Source organism: Cervus canadensis, chromosome 17 (genome assembly GCF_019320065.1).
Source record: "Cervus canadensis isolate Bull #8, Minnesota chromosome 17, ASM1932006v1, whole genome shotgun sequence".
Taxonomy (NCBI): Eukaryota; Metazoa; Chordata; class Mammalia; order Artiodactyla; family Cervidae; genus Cervus; species Cervus canadensis.
The window spans coordinates 7041554-7062873 of record NC_057402.1 but is presented as its reverse complement, the minus strand read 5'-3'; the positions used below and the strand labels follow the sequence as shown (position 1 = coordinate 7062873).

Sequence of the window (21320 nt, the reverse complement as noted above, 5' to 3'; positions counted from 1 at the left end):
TGCTTTGGACAAGCCCCCAGGTGCCAAGGACAAGGGCAGTCGCCCTCTGTGGGACACTCCCCTCCTAGAGCAGAGGGGTCGCCCAGGAGGGCCCAGGCTGGCCTGCGGGAGGCCATGGAGCCCTGCCCACCGCCCACCCCCATGACGTCCCTGGCCTGGAGGAAGGCCTGGACCCCACAGGGCTCCTCGGAGGGCCCCGAGGCTGAGGGCTGCACCAGTGGTGTCTGCCCCCACCCTTCACGGAACCCCTTCTCTCTGCTCCAGGTCCGGGCCCAGCTCCCGCTCTCAACCCCCGCCCACCCCCAGGGCTGCCGGCTCACCAGGGGATGCCCAGCAGGAGGAGGTAGAACTGGTCGGCGCTGGCGAGCCTGGCCCGGTCCTCCGCGAAGGAGCGCAGGTTCTCGATCTGCGGGAGGCGCCCACGTGTGCTCGCTGCAGCCCGCTCACAGGCGCGGCTCTGCGTGGAGGGGCCCAGACTCACGTGTCGCCCCTGCTTACTCACCTCGTGCTTCTCCGGAAGGAGCTTGAGCAGCTGCTTGAGGACCTCCACGTCGAACTTGGTGCTGTCCCCCGCCCGGATCATGGCGGTGACCTCCTCATTGGAGCTGGAGGGGCGAGAGGGTGGAGGTGGCCGAGGACGGCACGAGCCACGGCCCTCGGCCTCCTGGGACCCTGCCCGCCTGGGACAGCCCTGGGCCCGCAGCGCCACGCTGGTCACAGCAGGCTTTCTCCCTCCACCTAGGGAGTTTCAGGGCACAGAGAAGGCGGGCCACCTGCCCAGGGAGTGGCTGAATGACGCACTCCCCAGCTGCCCGAGCGACCCCTGCCGCCTCCTTCCAGGGGGCTGCTCAGGACACGGGGTGAAGGCTCAGCGGAGCCCGGTGAGCTCCGGGGCGGGGCACCTGCCGCAAGGAAGCACTCAGGGCCGGGGGTAGGGCCAGGTGCTTGGCCCGGCGCGGCCACCCCCCGCCTGCGGCTTTAGGGGATCCCTGCCACTCTCTGGGTCTCATATTCCCCAGGGAGGCTGGACTGGTGGTCTCCAGGACCCCCAGCTGGGACCGTTGGCTGCTATTATCCGACTGTCTCCAGTCCCAGGGATGGGGTGTGCACTTCCCAGAGCAGCCTGCAGAGGGCACTGCTGAGCCCAAGACGGGCCAAGGCCGAGGCTGGGCGTCTGACCCAGGCATCGAGATCCTGGAAGCTCACCATTTAAACTGCTTCAGGAAGATGTTGAGGTTCAGGCTTTTCTTGGAGTCCAGAAAAGTGATCTGCAAAACACCCCCATCCCGTCAGTACCTGGAGGGCGGCCACGGAGCCCTGTCCGAGCCCCGGCCCCATCCCTACCTCCTTGGGCTCCTTCCTGGCCGGGGCCACCGCCTGCTCCTTGGGTTTGGCCGTGGGGAAGGAGAAGAGCCGCTCGATGCTGGAGAAGTCGGGCTCCACCACCTCGGCGTCGGGGCTGCTCAGCGTTGCCCACATGGAGCTGCCTTCTGCTGGTGAGGGGCCGCCAGTCAGGCTCACGCCTGCCCCCCAAGTCCAGGGGCAGGTGGTGCGGGCCGGAGGGTTAGGCTCACGCCTGCCCCCCAAGTCCAGGGGCAGGTGGTGCGGGCCGGAGGGCTGGCAGGGGTGCTGGGCCTGGGGCCCGGCCCAGGGCAAGCATACAGCAGGCACTTGATAAATGCCCAGCCAAAGAAGCCCTCCAGCTGATGCCATGCTGTGTATGTGCGTGCGGGTGCCCAGGGCCCAGTGTCCAGGCTGGCCGGTGACCTGGCCTCCAGCCACCCTTGGCCTTGATGTCCTCTGGGTATCAGCACGCTGAGCCCCTGGGCCCACGCAGTGCAGGGGCCCAGCAGCAGAGATATGCCAGCCTCCAGGGGGCGTGTGGGAGCACAGGGGCCCGAGGGGCGAACCTGACCTGTCCCCGCCCCCTGCCCCGGAGGGGAGCCATGGCAGCCGGCCTCACCGCGGGCCACACTGGACGGCAGCTTCTGCCAGTTGAGTTTCTTCATGCGCAGGGTGGGAGGGTTCACGCGCCGGTGGCGGGGGACCCAGGCCGAACCCAGGCCGCTATCCACCTGGGCCACGATTATCTCCTCCACGCCGCCCGCGGCAGGGGGCCCGGAGATGCCGGGCAAGGGTGGGGGCGGTGGGGGCGGCGGGGGCAGGCCCCCCAGGCCCGGGAGGGGCGGTGGGGGCGGCACGGTCCCAGCAGAGTTAGGCAGTGGGGGCGGCGGGGGCGGGCCCCCCAGGCCCGGGAGGGGCGGGAGGGGCGGCGGGGGCGGCACGGTCCCAGCAGAGTTAGGCAGTGGGGGCGGCGGGGGCGGGCCCCCCAGGCCCGGGAGGGGCGGGAGGGGCAGCACGGTCCCAGCAGAGTTAGGCAGTGGGGGCGGCGGGGGCGGCGGAGGTGAGGGGAATGCAGCCCCCATGCCCGGCGGGGGCGGGGGCAGCGGTGGGGGAGGGGGCGGAGGAGGGGGCGCGGTCGTGGAGTCAGGGAGCGGGGGCGCCGGCGGGGGCGGGGGGCGCTCCAGCCTCTCCGGGGCTGTTGGCTGCGGTGCCGGCCCATGCTCGCCCTGGACGCTGGTGACGAGTGGGCTGGCGAGGGCCGCGGCTGGCTGCTGGCCCCCCAGGCCTGCTGTCGGGGCGCTAGAGTTTTGCGGGGAGCTGCCCCTTTGGCTCTGGCCAAGGTCTGCCTGGGTGCTCTTGTGGGCTTTGTCCAGGGAGCAGGGGCGGGGCCGCCCCTTGATGGACAGGAGGCGTTCAACCATCTCCTCCAGGGTGCACTCCTGGCCTGGGTGGGGATGTCCGGAGTCAGGATGGGGGGCACGGGCCAAGGCTGGCCTCCTCCACCCGCAGGCCGAGAACCCCGTGTATGCCCACCCGGCTGGGTCCGGGAGGGGGACGCAGCTTGGGGCACGGTGCTCCTCCCCCAGCCCCACCCCGCTCACCGTCAGAGGCCAGGAGCACCGCCCGGTTCACCAGGCTTTCCAGGGCCTCCCAGAGCAGCTGGCTGGAGCGAAGGCTGGGCTCCAGGTGCAGGAGGCCCTGCAGCACCGACAGCAGGTGGACGGACGCCGGGGAGCAGCTCACCTGGGCGGGGCAGGCGAGGAGTGCGGGTCAGTGGCGTCATCTCCCGGGCCGACATCCGCCGGCCTCCCCTCGAGTGTCCACCCCGTCCCCACCCTGTGCCCAGGTGGTGGTTGCTCAGTCGTGTCCAACTCTTTGCAACCCCATGGACTGTAGCCCACCAGGCTCCTCCATCCATGCGCATTTCCCAGGCGAGAATACTGGAGTGGGTTGCCCTGCCCTTCTCCAGGAGATCTTCCCCACCCAGGAATCGAACCCAAGTCTTCTGCATTGCAGGCGGAGTCTTTACTAACTGAGCTACGGGGAGCCCGGTAATGAGCCTGAGTTAGGGCTCCCCGATGGGCACACTGGTGACATCAGGGGCCGGGTCACCATGTAGGGGCTGCCCGTGCCCTGCGGGGTGTTAGCAGAGCCCCTGGTCCCCACCCACTGGAAGCGCCCCTGCCCAGGGTGACAGCCCCAACTCTCCAGCTGTTTCTGGATGGCCCCTGCAAACCCTGGCTCCGGGCTGACAGTCAACGGGTTCAGTGAAAACAGGGCCTGGGCTGGATTGGAACTCAGCTCCGTCTCAGCCTCTCACTCGTCCCAGCGTCCCCTCGGACCACCCCACAGTGGCCGGGCTGCTAGGCCACGGACCGTTCCGCCACACTGTCCTGCTGGGGCCCCGCCCCAGGCTCCGCCTCTCCAGTCCCCCACCCCCTGGGCTCGGAGTGTGGCTCCGGAGCTCCCCGAGGCCCAGCAGGGCGGGGTGTGACCGGGTCAGGACACGGGGCCCTTCTTGAGCCCTGGGCCCCCCCTGAGTCCCGGGAGGCGCTGCCCGCCGCACACACCTTGTGGAAGAGCGCGGAGAAGACCTCCTGGTGGCTGTTGATGTCGATGCCGCCGAAGACCCGCAGCAGCTCCTCCTCGTCCTCGGCCTTGGCCTCCCTGAAGGCCTCGAGCTGGATCAGCAGGTCCCCGTCCTCCAGGTCTCTGGGGTGGGTGGGGGGCGGGGGCCGGGGACTTCAGCTGGCTGCCCCCCACCCCGCCGCCCACTCCCTGGACAGACACACAGACCACCCCGAGCAGGGCCGGTGGCTGCCACAGTGGGGGCGGGGGGCACTGCAGTCGGTCGGGTGGGCTTCTCCGGTCAGCTCCATGCCCCTTGGGGCAGGAAGCGTGAGTTCCCACACTCACAGGGAGAGAGGGCGCGGCTGTGCCGTGTGGGGCGCGGGGCGGAGGGCAGGGGGGCACCAAGGCCCCTGAGGGCCCGCCGAGCCTTGGCGCTGGCCTGAGCTGGGTGCTGGGCCCACGAAGGCCAGCCCCGACCAGTCCTTGCATCCAGCAGGCCTCTCTCCGCTGAGGCCAGTTCAGCACCAGTCATGTCGGCTGGGAGCCTCCTCGTGGGGTGGCCCCCCGCCCTCTGCCCTGGGGGGAACATGGTCCTGGTAAGGACCAGGATGGGGTTCTCAGCTACACGGGCTTTTTTAAACGTCGACTGATGAATAGTGTGTGTGCCGTGCGATATCTGGGACACACGCTGACAAAACGGTCTGGGTACACTCCAGTTTAACCGGGCGTCCTGTGTTAAGCCTGGGGGCCCTGGCTCTAGGGCAGCTGCCGGCCGCTGGGGAATTCCGCCCAATGGCCTGTCCAGCTAGGGACGGCAGGCTGGGTCCCCACTGGGCCTGGCCCCAGAAGGCGTGGCCTGTCGGGGCTACTCCGGAAAGCCGCCTCCCCGCCCACCTGGAGGTGCTGCTCGGGAGCCGGGGGGAGGTGCGTGGGGACTCACCGCAGCCGCGTCAGGACGTCCAGCAGCTGCAGTCCTGGGAAGGGACAGGGGGTCACCGGCACATGGGATGCCTTCCCCTCCGCCCTGTCCCCGGGCTCACTCCCACCACCCACAGCACCGAGCTTGTGAGGCAGGAGGGGAACCTGCTCCCTCGGGTTGCCGGAGCCACGGGTCTCTGGGAAGCCCACCCTGGACACACGTGGTGCCCGGGGAACAGTCACGCCGCAGCCAGCAGGGCCAGACCGACGTCGGCCGGCCCGCCTGCCTCCCTCCACGCGGCAGCCTAGCACCGAGATCCCTCCAGCGCTACCGTCCAGGGGTCCTGAGGCCCTGCGTCCACTGAAGGGAGCAGGAGGGCAGGAGGCTTCCCCGGCCCAAGCAGAGCCCGCCCCCGGGGCCCTGGAGAGGGGCGAGGGGCATCGCCCCAGAAGTGGGCAGCGTGGGGCCGAGGTCAAGGTTACCGATGAACTCGCTGCGTAGCTGGGCGCGGGTGCGGACGTCCTCAGGGCCGAGGATGATGGCATTGACCACGCTGAGCAGGGTGGCCACGTAGGGCACGTTGTCGCTGTCTGAGAGCTCGCTCATAATGACGCTGAAGCGGTACTGCTGGCCGCACACCGCCTGTGGGGGTGGGGGGCAGGGGTCAGCGTGCCCCCGGGCTCCGGCCTGGCCCCCGCCACGTGTAGCTCACCTTGTAATGGTCCAGGGCGTCCAGGGTCAGGGCGTGGCCCTCGGGCGAGTAGATGCACAGGGCAGCCAGCAGCTCAAACACCTGCTTCTTGACCATCATGTTGGACGTGTCCAGAGCTGCCAGGGGTAGGGGGCCTCTCAGAGGGGCTCGGCCCCCGCCCCCCGCCTGCACCTACTGCCCGGCCCGGGCTCCCACCCTGCAGCTGCCAACTTGCTGGGCTGGCAGAAACCAGGGCCCAGCGCCCACATCAGGCACTGGTCTCTGAACATGCTGGCCACCCCCAGGACCCCCGGAAGGGGTGTGGAGGCAGGCACGGCCCCAGTCACTGGGGTTCTACTCCCGATGGCCCTCAGTTCTAAGCTGGGGGCTCTCTGCGGGCTCTGGGCCCAAGGCCCACACGGGCACCCCTCCCAGCGCTGAGCCCATGTTTTCTCCAAACTTAGAGCAACCGTGTTTACGACTGACAGCTCACGAGGCCTCCTTGTCCCCGTGGGCCCCTGCCTCCCACCGCATTCCCGGAGCTGGGGACACTCTGGGGGTGTCTCTTGGCTGACCCTGCTGAGACTAAGGCACAAAGGACTCCACAGACTGCAACAGCTGGGCCTGGGCCGGGTGATCTCTGGTTCACTCGCCCACATGGGCCCTGCCCGCCCTGGAGCCCCACGCATCAGTGGGGGCAGCACGGCCTGGCAGGCAGAGCGTGCAGTGACCACTGTCCACCAAGGGCCACCTGGGGTCTCCCCCAGGTTGGGGACTAAGTCTGGCCACAGCCTGGCGAGACTCCCTGAAAGAGGTGACAGTGAGTCCAAGCTCGGAGGGTGAGCAGGACTCGGCTGGCACACGTGGGCACCACAGCCTGAGTGGGGGAGGAGGCTGGAGGGCGTGGGGGTGGGGAGGCGCCCCCCAGGAGCCCAGTGCAGAGGCGGGGGTGGGGGTGGAAACTGATGCCCGCAGCGGGGCCCAGACCTGAGGAGCTGAGCCCCGGCTGAGGCCGAGGAACTCGAAACCAGGCAGAGTGGAAGGGGGGCCCCCTCAGCTGGACACGAATTTCTGATCCAGGTGACTCTGACTGCCACGGTGTGGACGGGGGCCTCAAGGGCAGAGAAGACTCGGGCTGGGGCAGAGCCTGGACCAGCACCGGGCTAGGTGGAAACGCAGGGGAAGTCAGAGCAGGGCGGGCGACTAGGCGCAGCTGGCGGAGGATCACGGCTGCACAGTGCCCCGGCTTCAGACGTGGGCAGACGGGAAACTGGCTCCTTCTCCAGGAAGCCCTCCCTGCGTCTGCCAGCCGGCCCGCCCCCGCCCCCACCCCCACCCGTGCGCGCGCCCGCCCGGGCCTCACCCAGGGAGAGCTGGCGCACGTAGGCCTGGTTGCTGAGGATGTACTGGATGCCCTCCCGGGAGTTCATGACGGCGCGCACGCAGCTGACGCACGTGAGCTGCAGCAGCGCGTCGGCGATGCGGGCCACGCCGCGGCCCGACAGGCGCGCCAGGGCCTCCAGCAGCAGGTCCAGGCCGCTCTGCTCCAGGAACTGCACCATCCAGCCGCCGTCGCTGCTCTCCAGCCGCTTGCGCAGCCCCGAGTAGTTGACCACGGAGGGCACCTGCAGCAGCCGGATGCAGAGCTCGGGCTCGGCGCTCTCCAGGTTGGCCTCCGTGGGGTCCGAGTCCTGCGGCCCCAGCTTCTCCTTCAGTGCCGCCCACTTGCGCTGGGCGCCCTCCTTCACCGACATCTTGCTCAGCTGTAGGTGGGAGGAGACGGGTGTGAGCCCGGGGTCTACAGGGCACCCGCGGCCCAGCGAGGCGCGGCCAGTCGGTGTCCCCTGCTCCGTGTCTCCACCTGCCGACTGGGGACTCGCCTGCTGATGCCCCGTGGACCCGCTGTGCTGGCGATCCCTCAACCCGCCAGGCTCCCCTGTGCCAGGCGCCTCTTACACCCATGCCCGTCTTGGTCGTCATGGCGACCAAGGAGGCCACACCCCTGCCCTGACGGTAGGCACCGAGACCCCAGGAGGCCTCACTGGCAGGAAGGCCACTGCCCCGTGGTGCTCAGGCGGAGAAATGGTGTCTCCGGGGCTCCTTCCCCTGGGCCCAGGGCGCTCCCCTGCCCAGCAGACAGGCCCAGATGGGGATAATAGCGTGGGCGGGGACAGTTCCACACCCGGGGCATTTCCAGCCTGCCCACGGCACCAGGAATGCGGCTGGCTCCAGGGTCATGTCCAAGGCCCACTCAGTTCTAGGCAAGACCAGGGCCCTTCGGGGAGCGGCCCTGCCAGGCCCCAGCTCCTGTGGGCCTCACTTTGTCAGTCAGGGGGCAGGGACCAGCGTCCCCCAGGCCCGGGGCTCTCGGACACTGACCCAGATTCAGGCACAGAAGTCTGATCGCTGCCCAGAGAACATCCCCCAGAGGGTCGGGGGTGACCCAGGCCAGAACATTCCCAAAGGCTCCCTTCCAGAACAGAACAGTGGGACAGGCGGCAAGTCTCTCTGTGTCATCACTATAGCCGGTCGAGTCCCTCTCCTCGGGCCCGGGGCTGTGATGTGGGCCCCAACCCGAGCCCCAGGACTGGCCCAGAGGGTCAGAGGTGGCCCAGGCTCTTCTGTGACCATGTATGGTCTTGTATTTAGTGTGTGAGCAGGGCAGCGTGGAGCTGCTGGGCTGGAGGCCCAAGGGGCAGGGGACAGCGACACCACCGCACCTCATGCCAGGGGGCCTCACGCTGGCACTGCCCACCCTGACCCCTGACCTCCCACCACCCGGAGGAGGGCACGGTACTCCCCCCACTTCACAGGAGGGAAAGGGAGGCGGCACCCAGGGAAGCCGGGTCACGAACGTGCCCAGGGTCCCAGACATGGAAATGGCAGAGTGAGGCTGGATGCCAGAAGGTGGCCTGGGACCCTTGAGAGGCTAGCGCCCACTGTGGCATCACCCTAAGGGCTGCTGGTCCTGGCCAGTTACGGGGGAGACCCCAGGGACCAGCTGGGGTGATGCAGGAGACAGGCTGAGGGGGCCAACGGCCCAGGTGCCAATGCCCGGGGGGCTCGGGGTCCCCAGCACTCGCTGTTCACTCCTGGAGGACCCCCCCCACCTGGGTGAGGGTCTTGGGTGTCTTCCCTTGTGAATTAGACAGACAAGCCCCTGGGCCAAGCAGCTGATGTTTGTCAAATGGGAGCAGAACTGAAATTTTGTCCTCAGTCTGACATGAACGATGCCTGTTTCCCTTCCTCCAGTGATATGGAGGGATGAACTAGCAGTGGGCAATCTGCGGCAGCAAAAATAGACATGAGGCTTTTCTTAAATAGAAATGAGACTTTCCTGATAAACAAGGAAAATAAGGAGACAATGAACAGGCTGGGGAAAAAGCGTAAACAGGCCTAAAAGAGTTTAAAAATCTTAGTTATTCTTTAACTGTTGCTACTAACAAACACTCGTAGGTAGACTTGTCCTCAGCAGAGCTAATTACTCTGTGACTTCACGCGAATTGGACTCTGTATGCGGCATTATTCTCCCCCTACACTCTCTTGCTGTTGTTGCTTTAGTCGCTTAGTTATGTCTGACTCTTTGCAGTCCCATGGACTGTAGCCCGCCATGCTCCTCTCTCCATGGAATTCTCCAGGCAAGAAAACTGGAGTGGGTTGCAATTTCCTTCTCCAAGGGATGTTCCTGACCCAGGAATCGAACCCTGGTCTCCTGCCTTGGCAGGTGGATTCTTTATCACTGAGCCCCACATCCTCTTGTAGCATTCTACATTTCAAAAAGAAGATCTGGAGTTGATAACTTCAGGGACACCAGACTTGGTGATGTCAGCTGAGTTGCCTGATGTCAGCTGTGACCATTTTGAAACTTTGCAAAAGAAAGAAAAAAAAAAAAAAAAAAGGCAAGAACGTCATGAGGTTACAAGACCTCTCCCTCTTCCCGAGAGAGTGGGGCAGTGTTTTTGAGGCAATAGCCTACTGTTTCCCTTTTGCCTGCAAATAGTAAAGCTGCCCTTTTCTCTTTCCACCAAACTCTGCCTCCATATTTCTGTTCGGCATCAGTGGACAGGGAGCCAAGATTTTGGCCACACCTGAGTTTCCGGAGTCTCCCCCACCCCCTAGGGGCCTCCTGGCATTTCAGCAGCCCCTCCTCTGTCTGCAGGGGGTCCCCCATCCCTCATCCTCCCCCCTTCCCTGCAGGACCCCTGGGTCCTCCCAGGAGGCAGACTGGCTGGGGGCGGGGAGGGCGCTGACCACTGTGTCCAGCTCCGGCCCTCTCAGCCGACCCTGGCTGATCTGCTTGTTCTGGCTGAGCCTTGGGTCTGGCTGCTGCAGCAGCTGGGGGTTGGGGAGGATGCGGGGTGTCCTCCAGCCCTCCCCCAGGGGCCCCTGTGGCCTGGGGCCTGTACTGGACCTGGCCCGCCCCACGACTGCAAGGTTTAACCCACCCTCCAGGCCCCCAGGCACTCACCCAGACACGCAGGACCTTCCGGCTGCCTCTGCCCACCCAGGCTGGTGCCTGCCTCGGGCTGCCCCCTGCATTCCCCTGGCTTCTCATCGCTGCTGCCCACTGAAGGCCCCAGCTGCCCCTCCCAGGCAGCTTTGTGGTGTGGGGGCGGGGCACTCCCACCAGCACTGTGAAGAGCCAGGAGGACAGACAGACAGACCTCTGCACACACTGCCACCCGCCGTGGGTGCCGCTGCTTAAGGAGCACCCAGAGCTGACCCTCCCTTCCTGCCCCCGCCTCCCCTGGCCTGAGGCCCCGGCTGCCTGGCACAGGCTGGGCGGACACAGAGGAACTCTCCCAGGCCAGCACTCTGGCATCCAAGTGCGTCTCCAGCCAAGAGCCCCAGGGGTCCCCTGACGCGGAGAAACAAGCTCCCAGAGGCCACCCGGTCATCAGAGCTGCCCCTCCGGTGCGGCCCAGTTTTCCCCACATGCCCCTAATTTCCGGAGCCATGGGCTCACTGCCCCGAAAGACCCCCCAAAGGGGAGCCCCCGGGTCTGAGGGGAGGGCAAGCACAGCTGGTGACCATCCCAGTCTGCTCACCTGTCCGCCCGATCCTAGGCCCTGTGTCCTGCAGCTGAGCTGCCCTGGCTGTCCGCTCCCCACCCCCCCAGCACACGGAGGCACTGGGCGGGTCAGAGAGGGCGCACAGGGCTCCACTGGCCGCAGCCCACACGGCCCAGTGAGCACGGCGCATCTAGCTGGGAGAGCAAGCTCAGCTAGGGACCCAGAGGCTCACGTGCGTGACTTTTCTCCCTCTGTGATGCCCACCAGGCTGCCAGCCTCATCCAGGGTCCACCTGGTCAGGCCCCAGGCCAACAACATCTTCCTAGAAACGTTCCAACCGCTTTTCAGGATAAAGAGTGAATATACAAATGGACCTCAGCCAGATCATATACGGAACTCTGACCCACAGCTGCAGCCAGCAGACCAGAACACCCAGCCGTCCCCACAGGAAGCAGCCCAGGACGCAGCGCACTCCCTGTGGGCCAGACCTGACAGATGTCAGACCTCTATCTCGAGCGACAGCCCCGGAAGCCCTACGACGGCCCTGGGACATCCCCCCACGGCCCAGGCTTCATCAGTAACCCACAGCTTCCTGAGCTTTGTCCTCGCTTCCCACTGAGGACCAGAGAAAGCTGGACAGGACAGGGCCTCGCCCAGCCATCGCGTGGGGGCCCAAGTCTCCTCAGCCGAGCAGCTCCCCCAGCCCTGCAGCCCCCATCAGCACCCGGGAAGCCCCATCCTGTAAAGAAGCTTTCTATACACAGAAAACAGTTTAACACAGTAATACGTGTTATATAGTCAAGTGTGTGTAGGTAGCATTCTATGTATTTAGTAACCACACGGCAGTGATTTCCTGGCTGCCCCGATTCCAAATAAACAGCTTTGCCTGTTCCCTTCTGGGTGGTGACTGAGCATCTCTGCAGGGAACACTGGAGGGACTCAAGGAGGAAACCAACGTTTACCGCTCTCAGGAGCACAGGCTGTGGGCGACGGCCCTTGGGGATAACGCAGGGACCCTGCGTGGGAGGCAGCGAGCCGGAAGGCGGGCTGCAGCGGGTTTTCATACTGAAACTGGTCCTGGCGGGCACAGGGCGAGCGCGCAAAGTTCTCACGGCTATTGTCATTCAGTCCGTGGGATGCCCGGCTCTCAGCCCTGGCCCTGCTCAGCCCCGGCCTGCCCTGTCCACGGGCTGGGCGCCCACCCTGCAGCCAGGCCGGGCGCAGAGACCAGAGCTCCGACGGGCGGGGCCCCGGCTATGCTCGGGGCGGGGCCAAGGCCCAGAGGGGGCGGGGCCGCGGTTCAGTTCCGGGCGGGGCCGAGGGGCGGAGCTGAGGCTGAGTCTGGGCGGGCCCGAGGCCCCGGGGGCGGGGCCTCGGCTCTGTTCTGGGCGGGGCCCCACGGGGCGGAGCCGCGGCTCTGCTCGGGGCGGGGCCCTAAGCTCAGGAATGTGTTCCCGGCGCTCAGGGCTCCCTCAGGCGAGGGGCGTGGCCAGCCCGCCAAGGGTGGGGCCTGCGCAGGAATTTGGAAGCAGCGCCGCAGGCTGAAAAAGTCTGGGGTTCCCAGGGTCCAAGTTCAAGAGGCTCAGGCCAGACCCTGTACCGTGGGCAACTGAAAGGTCGGGTGCTTCAGCACCTCTTCTGTCCTCCAAGCAGTCCGCCCACCCCGCACCGAAAGGGCAGCGGACAAAGGGAAGGGCCCTTTGCAGGGAAAGCCCCTGAGGCTCTGACACTACCGGGACGTTGCCCATAGGTCCTTAGCGTTCATCTTTTTTCTTCCGTTAACGTGGGGTGTCCTCTGGGAAGGGGTCATGCCTTCCCCTTCCGACTGGGGCTCTGGAAGATAGGGTCTCCCTCTGAGCTTTCCCAGGGTCCGCTCCCTGATCTGGGTGTCCTGCGCACCGGCATCACCCAGCCCACACAGATGCCACCTCCTCGGACACCCATCCGCTCGCCTGCACATGGCCAGCCTGGCGTGGTGATGCTGGCCTCTCCACCCGGGTGCCCTTGTACCTGGGCAGTGTGCTGACCGGCAGGAAGCCGTTACCCCTGCCTACAATAATCAGTCAAACTGTGTGCGTGTGTGTGTGTGTGTGTGTGTGTGTGTGTGTAGCAGGGGGCAGGGCCAAACTTGGCCTCCCAGACCCCCAAGACCAGCCCCTGCAGATGGAGAAACCGACCCCGGCAGACACTGAGCTGTGTCCTGGACACACATTGAGCTGCGGCTGGGAGGCCCTGGAGGCGTCCCGGGCCCACTGGGCTTCGAGCGGCCTGGTGGGTGGGCCGCCCAGCCGCGGGCCTGAGCCTCTCACCTTGTGGAGCTGGGTGAGGTTTTCTGTTCTGCAGTCCCTGTTGGTGAGGGGGTGCAGGGTGGGGGGCTGGAGCTGGGGCGGGGACTAGGGCTAAGGAAGGCACCTGTGATGGGGAACGGTTGCTCGCGGCTGGGGAGACAGCTTGGGGCAGCCCTGCTGGCTGGCATCAGCGCTGAGCTGGGGTGCTGCTGGGCCCAGAGCCAGCAAGGCTGGGGGCGGGGCGCACAGAGTGAGCTGTCTCCCCCCCGGGTGGGCGGTAAACCGTCAGGAGCAGGGTTCCGGAACTGGGAGGCAGGGGCTGCCACACAGTATTTTTAGCTTCTACAAAACCAAAATTTTTCCACTGCCTGGCAACTCTTGGATTACATTCCTGGCAGCTCCCTGGAGCCCAGGGGCAGCCCAGGCCCTGCCCGGTGGGAGGGGGAGCTGAGGCTGCCCTGCCATGACCCCCTGTCTCCCTCCTTTCCAGAATCTCGGCTTCACTGTGTCATCTTCACCAGGCCCCGAGCCCTCTGGGGATCTCGACTGACCTGTGTGGGTCACCTGCTTTGGGCTCGTCCCAGGCAGGGGATCCTGCAGACAGGGGGCCTCGGGGAAGTGACTGAGTGTCCGCCCACCACCCACCCGTGCCTGGGGGTAGTGCATAAGGCCTCGGGCACGCAGGGTCCTACGGCTCCCTGGCCCATCTCCTGTCCACACAGTCCTCCTGCCCACTGCCACCTGTGTCTCCAGGATGGGGTGCGAGGCTTCTGCCTCCCGAGCCTCACTGCGTGTGAGGAGGCCGGCCGGCCACCGCAGCACCCAGCAGCAGGATAGAAGGGCAGGGGAGGCAGGTGGGCACCAAGACATCCAGGGCAGCGCCGAACGACGAAACAGAGACGACCGCCAGGAGGCCGGCTGCACTGTGTGGGATTCCAACCACCCGAAATGGGGTGTGTCACACAGGACACACGCCAGACACTAAGAGAGGCTGCGTCCAGGGGCAATACGGTCATTTCACAATGAGAAAGGGAGCCTGCAAGCACAGGGACAGAAGGGGGCCAGCGGCATCTCACAGGGAGAACTGGGCTCCAAGCAGGTCTGTCCCAGCTCGGTCACCAGGGGTGAAAGGGCAGAGCCAGGAGCTGGGTCTCCTGTGCTGTGAGTGGAGAAGGATCGGGGCCAGGGCGGGCTGTGCCGAGAGCCGGGGGACACGAGCGGTCAGGGGAGCCAGGCCAGGGCTCGGTCCCTGGTGCCCCAGGATCTGGGTCAGGTTGGGGTGGTGACAGACACAGACCTCCATGAACCCCACCCTCCTCGTTAGGAGCAGGAGTCGGTGGGGGCCCCAGAGGGCGCCCCTGGTAGGGGCCTGACTCGACAGGAAACGCTCACCACTGGGGGCGGGGTGGTGCCGCCCCTGCGCTGGGCGCGCTGGGAGGAGGGTCCACCCTGCGCTGGGCGCTGCGGGGGTAGGGTTTTGGGGAATGGGCTTGAGGGGTCTGGGAGTCCCCCGCCCCCAGGATGAGCCGGCTCGGGTTCAGGTGCAGGGGGAGGACAGGAAGGGTGGAGGCAGCCACACCAGGAAGCCCAGCTTTCGCTTCCACCTGCCCCGCGGGCTCACGGCGACCGCGTCTGTCCTCGCCTTCCGCTGGCACCTGCTCTCTGGGCTCAGCGCTCCAGGTGCACAAGCTGGGCTAACGGGGAGTGCCCAGAGGCCTGGCCGCCTCTGCCTGTCTGGGGTTCTGGTCGAGCTTCCGGGGGCCTGAGGCTGGAAGGGTGGGGAGCGGCTCAGGGGCCGACGGGGACAGTGGTCCCTACCGTCACCCCTTATCGCTGAGGCAGCTGCGGCGCTCGAGGGAAGTGATGTGTGCAGGCCCGCGGTTAGAGGGTGAGAGGGTGAGGAACTCGGCGGTGCCCCGAGGGGCAAGGTGTCTGGCCACAGCGTCCACCTGCAGGCTCTGCTGGGCCGCACGCAGACCCGAGGCTCATCGCCAGCATCCCCCCTGCCTGGGTTCCGTCCCTAAACAGCAGACACAGCTCAGAGCAGGAAGCCTCGGGTCCCTCCCCTGACCCCTGCACCATGCAGGAAAGGCCACTCAGGGAGGATCCGCAGAGTTGGGTAAAGGAGGGGTCAGGCCAGCTTCGGTCACTGACCACCCTGTTCCTGTCTTGGAGTCTCGGGGTTGGATGTGAAGGCCACCCACTGCCTGCCCCAGGGGACCCCCCACCCACAGCCCCGCCTCTCCTGTGTCCCTGGTCCAGGCTGCCTGCCCAGAGGAGGGAGAACAAAGCAGCAGACTTGGGGGGGTGGGGAGGGCCCAGCCTGCAGAGCCTGGCACCACCAGGAGCTGTGGCCAGGCCCCGGGGGCAGGGGACAGCTCAGGTTCCAGCTGAGACCAGGCTCTGCTGCTTGACCAGCCATGTCCCTTGGGCACGGGCCTCAGGACCTCTGGGCCCTGACTCCTGTCTTCACCCAGGGATAAGCATGTTGATGCCACCCCTCCCCCAATCTGCCAACAGATCCACGGATGCCATCTGCAAAGCAGGCCCGCCACTGCCAGAAAGCGCTGGGCCCCACTGCCCGCCAGTCCACTGCACCCGACACCTCCTGGGCCGGGACACTGGGTGACACTGCGCTGGAGCGGTCACCACTTCCTCGGCTCCTACTCAGCGTTCCTGGGCCTCCCGAGCCACACAGCTGGCGCCAGCAGCCCGACCGAACCAGGCAAGCAGGAGCCTGAGTGTCGGGCATGAGACGCTGCGTGCTGTTCCTTGCCAGGCACCGAGGGCCAGGCCCATCCTGGGCTTGGTTTTCGCATCTGTAAAATGGCCAGGATGTTGTCCAGGGAGCTGGGTTGGCTGAGCCAAATCCGCCTGCACAGGGCTGGGCCTGCCTGGCCAGCAAGGCCCCTTCTGGTCAGCTCCCCCCCTCCTCTCAGAGGTGACCGCCCAGGTCCTGGCCATCCGTCCATCACTGCTGCCTCCATCTGCACGGCCTGGTCCTGCCCCTGGGGGATAGCCCGGAAGCACGGGGGCGGGGTGGGGGGCACGGGTGTCCCCAAAGTGGGCAGCAGCTGATCTGGGCACCCCGGGCTGGTGTTCTCAGGCCATTCATGCTCGTGCACATGGGGCGGCAGAGCCAGGCAGGAAAGAGGGACGGCCAGCGCCCCCTCCCACCCCGGGGCCCGGTAAAGAGCAGATGTCTGCTTCCTGGCTGCAGTGCGCGGGCGGCCGTGCAGAGCTGTGCGTGAGCAGAAACGGGGACGCTGGCACAGGCGCATGGGTGAAGGGAGGCAGGCTGCACACCGAGGCCGCATCCCAGGGCCCCAGAGGACCCGGCGCCAGGCCAGGCGGGGAGACCGAGACCTCCTCACCCAGCTGGGCAGGGCCCACGCTGGTGTCCATGCCCAGACCCACTGGCATCGGCAAGGATCAAGGCCAAGCTCAGGGACGGAGCAGTGCCTGCCCCAGCCGCGGGGTCTGCTGGGACAGCGTGTGTACGCGGGTGTGGTGGGGGGACCAGCACTGCCTGGGGGCGCCAGGGGCTGGGCTGGCCTCTGCCCACAGCAGCCCAGTGCGAACTCCGAGGAGCCCCAGGAAGGCAACACACAGGACGGTTGATGCGGGCAGAGCGGAACGGCCCTCTCTGCCTCCCCGACCCACACACAGCGCACACCTTTGATGCTAGGTCTCAGTGGCACCATGTGCAGAATGGGTGCAAAACACGCTCTCCTGCACCTCTCCAAGCGTGTTTTCAGGCTGGCCTCCCATCTAAGGAGGGCTCTGCTCGATGGCCCTGGTTGAGCGGGCCTCCCAGTAGCGCATTCCGCAAAGCCCCTGCCGGGGGTCTGCCTTTCCTGTTGGGTGGGCCCAGGCACAGCGTCGTGGGAGCAGGTGGTCCCCTGGTCCACCCTCCTTCCCCGTCAGGCCCCAGGGTGCTCTGATAGGGACTCAGCTCACCAAGTGGGGGGCTGGAGGGTGCAGGGTTAGCCCATGAGCTGGGGGATGACTGGCGGGGCCTTCAGGAGCTGCAGCTGGAAAAAGCAGAGGCAAGGGAGGGCCGGGGAGGATGGGGGCTGCAGGAAAGGGGTCTCGCCCTCGCCCTTGGCCCCTTGGTCCTCAGACAGCTCAGGGGGGACCCTCCATCCGTGCCTGCCCCTACCCCACTCCTAAGAGGGTCCGCTGCTTCGAAGAACCTGTGGCCCCTGGCGTCCAGTGCCGCCATCTGTCTGCAAGGACTGCTGGGCTCTGGAGTCACACAGTGGGGAGGGGTGCCCTGAGGGTGGGCCAGCACCTGCCCCCCACTGCAGGACCAGGGGCAGGGGCGCTGCTCGGCCAGGACAAAGCTCCCCCAGCTCCCAGAGAGTCGGTGCTGGGACCCTGAGGCGGCTGCACCCACGTGCCTGCTGTTCCCGTGGGGACTGTAGGAGTGACGAGGGGCAGGGGGGCAGCCCCGGCCTCCAGGTGCTGGCTCCCCGGGGCTGGCCACTTCTCTCCCGCTTGGGGCAGTGCCTTCCCCATGCCCAGCGTGGTGAACACAGGGCTCCAGCCCCTGCAGAGGCTGGTGCACACAGTAGGGGCTTTATAGGCACCTCTTTCCAGGACGGCGTGCCCTGATCCTGTCAACCAAACACCCCATCTCGGTCTCCTCTTCCGTGAAACAGGACCAACCCTCACCCGGGGGCGTGACAGAGAGCGGATGGAGACATTCAGACCAGTTCATCAACTCCTCTCCTCCGTTCATTCGGCCCACAGGCCCTTGGGCTGCGGTGGGAACTTCACCTGTGGGTTCCTCCTCTCACCGCCTTCATAGGCCAGGGGCTCGAGTCCACCTCTGGGCACACCGCTGCCCGGGTCCAGGCCAGGCCAGCTAGTCATGCCTGCACGCAGGGCCATGCCCCTCTCACCGCCCAGTCTCCATCCCTCCCTCCCACCACCTTCACGAACCAGATCACTTCCCCAAACCGGGAAACAACTGCACTTTGACGGAAGGCAAACGGAATCTATTCAGGGCACAGCTTCCTGGCCCGGATTAAGGGGGAGGTGTGTGCAATTAGCTCCGACAGCCCGTCAGCACCTCCACGCAGCGGGGGCCTCACCTGGCGGTTAACTCTCTGCCACCAAACAGCAGAGCCTTCAGGGGACCAGCCACCTGCGTGGGTCACGGGAGGGCAGCCCCACTGGTCACCTGGGTTCATGCCAGCACCCCTCCACCCGCACCTGCCCCGATGATCTGTCAGCTCTGAGCTGGGCGCTGGCAGCTCCTAGGAGGATGGCAGTGGCCGGGAGGGGCTGACGGTACCAACCGGGCTTTCAGCAAAAAGTTGGTGCTGGGCTGGAGAGCAGTGGGAACAGTGTGAGGTCTCAGACTCCAGACTGGGACCCAAGGCCCTCGCAGTGGGTGCAGGAGGGCAGCAGCACGCACGCTAACCACCCCCCGCCCCGTGCCCCTGCCCTGGGCAGCAATGCCAGGGAATCTAGGGCTTTGCTTCAGGTCCCTGACTCCTCCACTGCTGGGCGATGGAGGAGGTCCAGGCCTGAGCCACCGTCCCCACCCTGCGGGTGAAGATAGGGAAACTGAGGCCTGTGAAGGCCAGAGTCCTGGCCAGTTCCCACTGCCAGAGGGAGAAAGGGGAAGGGCTGGTGGGGAGGGGACTTCCCAACCCGGGATCCTGCATGGGTGTGCCGACCTCTGGCCTTGTTCCTGATTCCTGGCTGGGGCAAGGGTTTGGCCATCACAGGGCCTCTGACTCCTCCTGTGTCTGAGTGGGAGGGGCAGCCTGGGGCCCTGGGTCACAGAGCCTCAGGGGTCAGGCGGGCACAGCCAGGGGTGGGGGGCAGCACAGATTCCCTCCTGAGGTTGTGGTCACTCCCCAGGTCCTTCCCCAGGAAAGGGGTCCCGGGGTGGGACTGGAGGAGCAGGGGCCAGACTGCCAGCCCCACTCCGGAGGACAGAGGGCAGGGACGGGGGCTCACTCCCGCAAGGCCTTCCTGAGGGGTGCCCAGGCCCCCTGTGCCCACCTGCTCCCGGGCAGCTACAGACCCAGCAGCTCGGAGGGGGCCGCAGGCCACCGCGTGCCTTGTGTCACCAGGGCGGCGGACGCGAAAATGAAGTTTATTTTCCCAACTGTGGCTGATTCATGGTCAGGATGTGGCAGCCGCAAGGCGGGTAAAACCTGCCGGCACTGGGAAGGGCGGCGGCCCTGCCGGCCCTCGGCCCACCACTCGCGGGCAGCGAGCGCTCGGGCGGCGTCTCCGCGCCGGGGCCGGCAGTCTGGGGCGGGGCGCGAGCCGACGGGGCCGGGGCACCGCGGGATCCCCGCCCGGGAGCGGGGACCCAGCCGCCCTGCGCCGCTGGGCTGCGGGTCGCCACCCCGGGTGCACACGCCGCTACCCCAACTCCGCTCCCCAGCCGCCAACACCCCACGGCCCCGACTCAGTTTCCCCGCGGCTCCCGGCCGGCCCAGAGCGCGCGGACTTACCGAAAAGGGACGGCGGCCGAGGGAGGGGATGGGGCCGGCCTTCGGTCGGGGTCGGATGATGGGGCCGCGGGCTGCCGGCCCACCTTGCGGCTCCGCACGGCTCGGGTTCGGGCTGGGGCTCAGGCTCGGAGGGGCGCGCGAAAGGAAGAGGAGGCCCGGCCCAGCCCCGCCCAGCCCCGCCCGCTGGCGGCCACGTGGGGAGCGGGCGCGGGCCCGGGGCGGAGTTACTGGGGGAGAGGGGGTCCCTGGAGAGGCCCCGCCCACCTCTGCCCCCTCCCCGCCGGGCGGGGCCGCCCAGGGACTCTCCCCAAGCCCGAAAATACCCGCGGCATCTCCGCCAGGGCTCGGTCTGTTCCCAGCCCTCCCACTTTCGCTCCTGCCTGGCGGGGGTGGCGCTGGGGGGGTGGGATACATGAAGCGGGGAGTGGGGGTCCCAGGAAAGCTCTGGAAGTGGCCCTCCCGCCTCAGCTCTCTCTGTCCGCCCCCCTCCCTGGGCTCCGCTGCTCCGCCCCCTTCCACAAACCTCCCGTAGGCCCACCTCGCCCTGGCAGCGCGCCAGGTAACCGGCTCACCCATTGAGGCTTCCTGTCAAAGCCTGGCGGCAGGTGGACCAGCCTCCCAGGCCGTGCTCTTTACACCCCGCGTGGGAGACCCCTCGGGCCAGTTGATCCCGCGAACTGACGCCTGGGGTCCCCTCATGGCAGCTGGGTCTCCCTGGTCTTCTGGAATCCAGAGCGTCCCCATCGGGGGGCCAGCCCCCGGCCCTCCTCCTGGTCCCCAGCAAAGATGCAGTCTGAGTGGTCTCTGGGCCTGGACACTGCTGGCTGCAGGCAGCAAGCCTGAGTGCCGCCCCCTCTTTCTGTCCTGCCTTATCACTCCTGCGGACTGAGGGGGTGCCCACTTCATCAAGAGCCCCCCCCCCCACCCCTGCATGGCCCAGCAGGAGGCCAGTCACTGGGGGAAGGGCAGGCGTGGGTTAAGGAGGGGCAGGCGTGCCTTCAGCCCCAGGCCTGCTGGGGGAGATACCACCCTGTCCAGAGGGTTCTGCACTGGTGGTGCCTGACCTCAGGGTCAGGCAGGACCTGACCTGAACCGCTGAGCTGTAATTTCCCCGTCTGTTAAAGAGATGGACAATTCGGCCTAAAGGTTACTGGGCGAGATGAGCACAGTGGGTGAAACGTCTCCACTGACGGCTTTGGCTTACCAAATCTACCCAGAGACCTGCCGCCTTTGGACCATGGGGGCATGAGGCTGGGGGCTGAGGGCTCACAGCGGGTGAGCGGCTGGGAGCAGACCCTTCAGAACGGGGTCCAGGTGGCTTCACAGCCTTGCTCCGTCTTCTCCCTGGGGCCAAGCATGCACCCCTTGGTGCCCAGCGTGCCCCTGCGGGGCCGGGGCTGAGACGCGGGTGCCGCCCCTGCTGGTCCAGCGGCCTCAGCCCCTGAAGTCTCCTTGGCTCAGCCCCTGTGTGGGAGCAGCTCCTGGCAACAGGCCAGCGTGGAATGAGTGCTAGGCATGCCAGGTGAGCCACCAAGCAGGGTGCATTGGCTCCTGGACACCGTCCAGCCAGGGACCTGTGCGCCTGGTGGCCGCCTGCGCCGGGACTGCCGTTCTTAGAATGCGCGAGTCCCAGCTCTGTCGACTTGCCGCTGCCTGGAAGGCTGGCCGGCACCCCCGCCCGGCACCTTGGCCCTCTCCTCGACCTCCGCACGCTTTCCTACCTCCCTTGAGCTGGGTTTCAGGCCTCTGCATGCTCCCTGGGATCCAGCAGTTGGCCCCTCCTGGGGGAGAGGGTGGGGGGGCGGGTGGCACCAGTCGCTGACTCATCGGTCTCCCAGCCTGGCGCCTGGCTGCAGCCGGTTGTGGTCACTGGGTGTGTTTGTGGATCCAGAGGACGGAAGAGGGCAGGGGAGGACAGTGGGGAGTGACCTTCCAGCCTTCAGGCTGGACTGGGGAGAGTGACCCATCTGCGAGAGCAGCACTGAGAGGGGTGTCCCGTGCCCCAGATCCCCA

The 21320-nt window shown here is 66.8% G+C and overlaps 1 protein-coding gene across 6 annotated transcripts in view; it reads right to left on the bottom strand.

Annotated features, from left to right (window-relative positions):
• The window catches only part of INF2 (inverted formin 2), a 28799-nt gene extending 9232 nt beyond the window's left edge, over positions 1-19567 (bottom strand). For 3 of the 6 annotated variants that reach the window (XM_043489672.1, XM_043489673.1, XM_043489674.1), the window contains exons 1-12: positions 14468-14593; positions 6889-7288; positions 5547-5662; positions 5317-5476; positions 4856-4889; positions 3915-4056; positions 2946-3087; positions 1964-2788; positions 1345-1490; positions 1207-1268; positions 503-605; positions 321-406 (exon numbers count right to left, since the gene is read on the bottom strand). In XM_043489672.1, coding sequence (XP_043345607.1) covers positions 321-406; positions 503-605; positions 1207-1268; positions 1345-1490; positions 1964-2788; positions 2946-3087; positions 3915-4056; positions 4856-4889; positions 5317-5476; positions 5547-5662; positions 6889-7279 — 2207 coding nt within the window. In that variant the 5' untranslated portion in view covers positions 7280-7288; positions 14468-14593. Of the gene's footprint in view, positions 1-320; positions 407-502; positions 606-1206; positions 1269-1344; positions 1491-1963; positions 2789-2945; positions 3088-3914; positions 4057-4851; positions 4890-5316; positions 5477-5546; positions 5663-6888; positions 7289-9993; positions 10158-14467; positions 14594-19307 lie in introns of those variants that run through there. The other 3 variants (XM_043489676.1, XM_043489675.1, XM_043489677.1) reach the window with 3 other exon arrangements.
• Positions 19568-21320: the final 1753 nt, after the last annotated feature.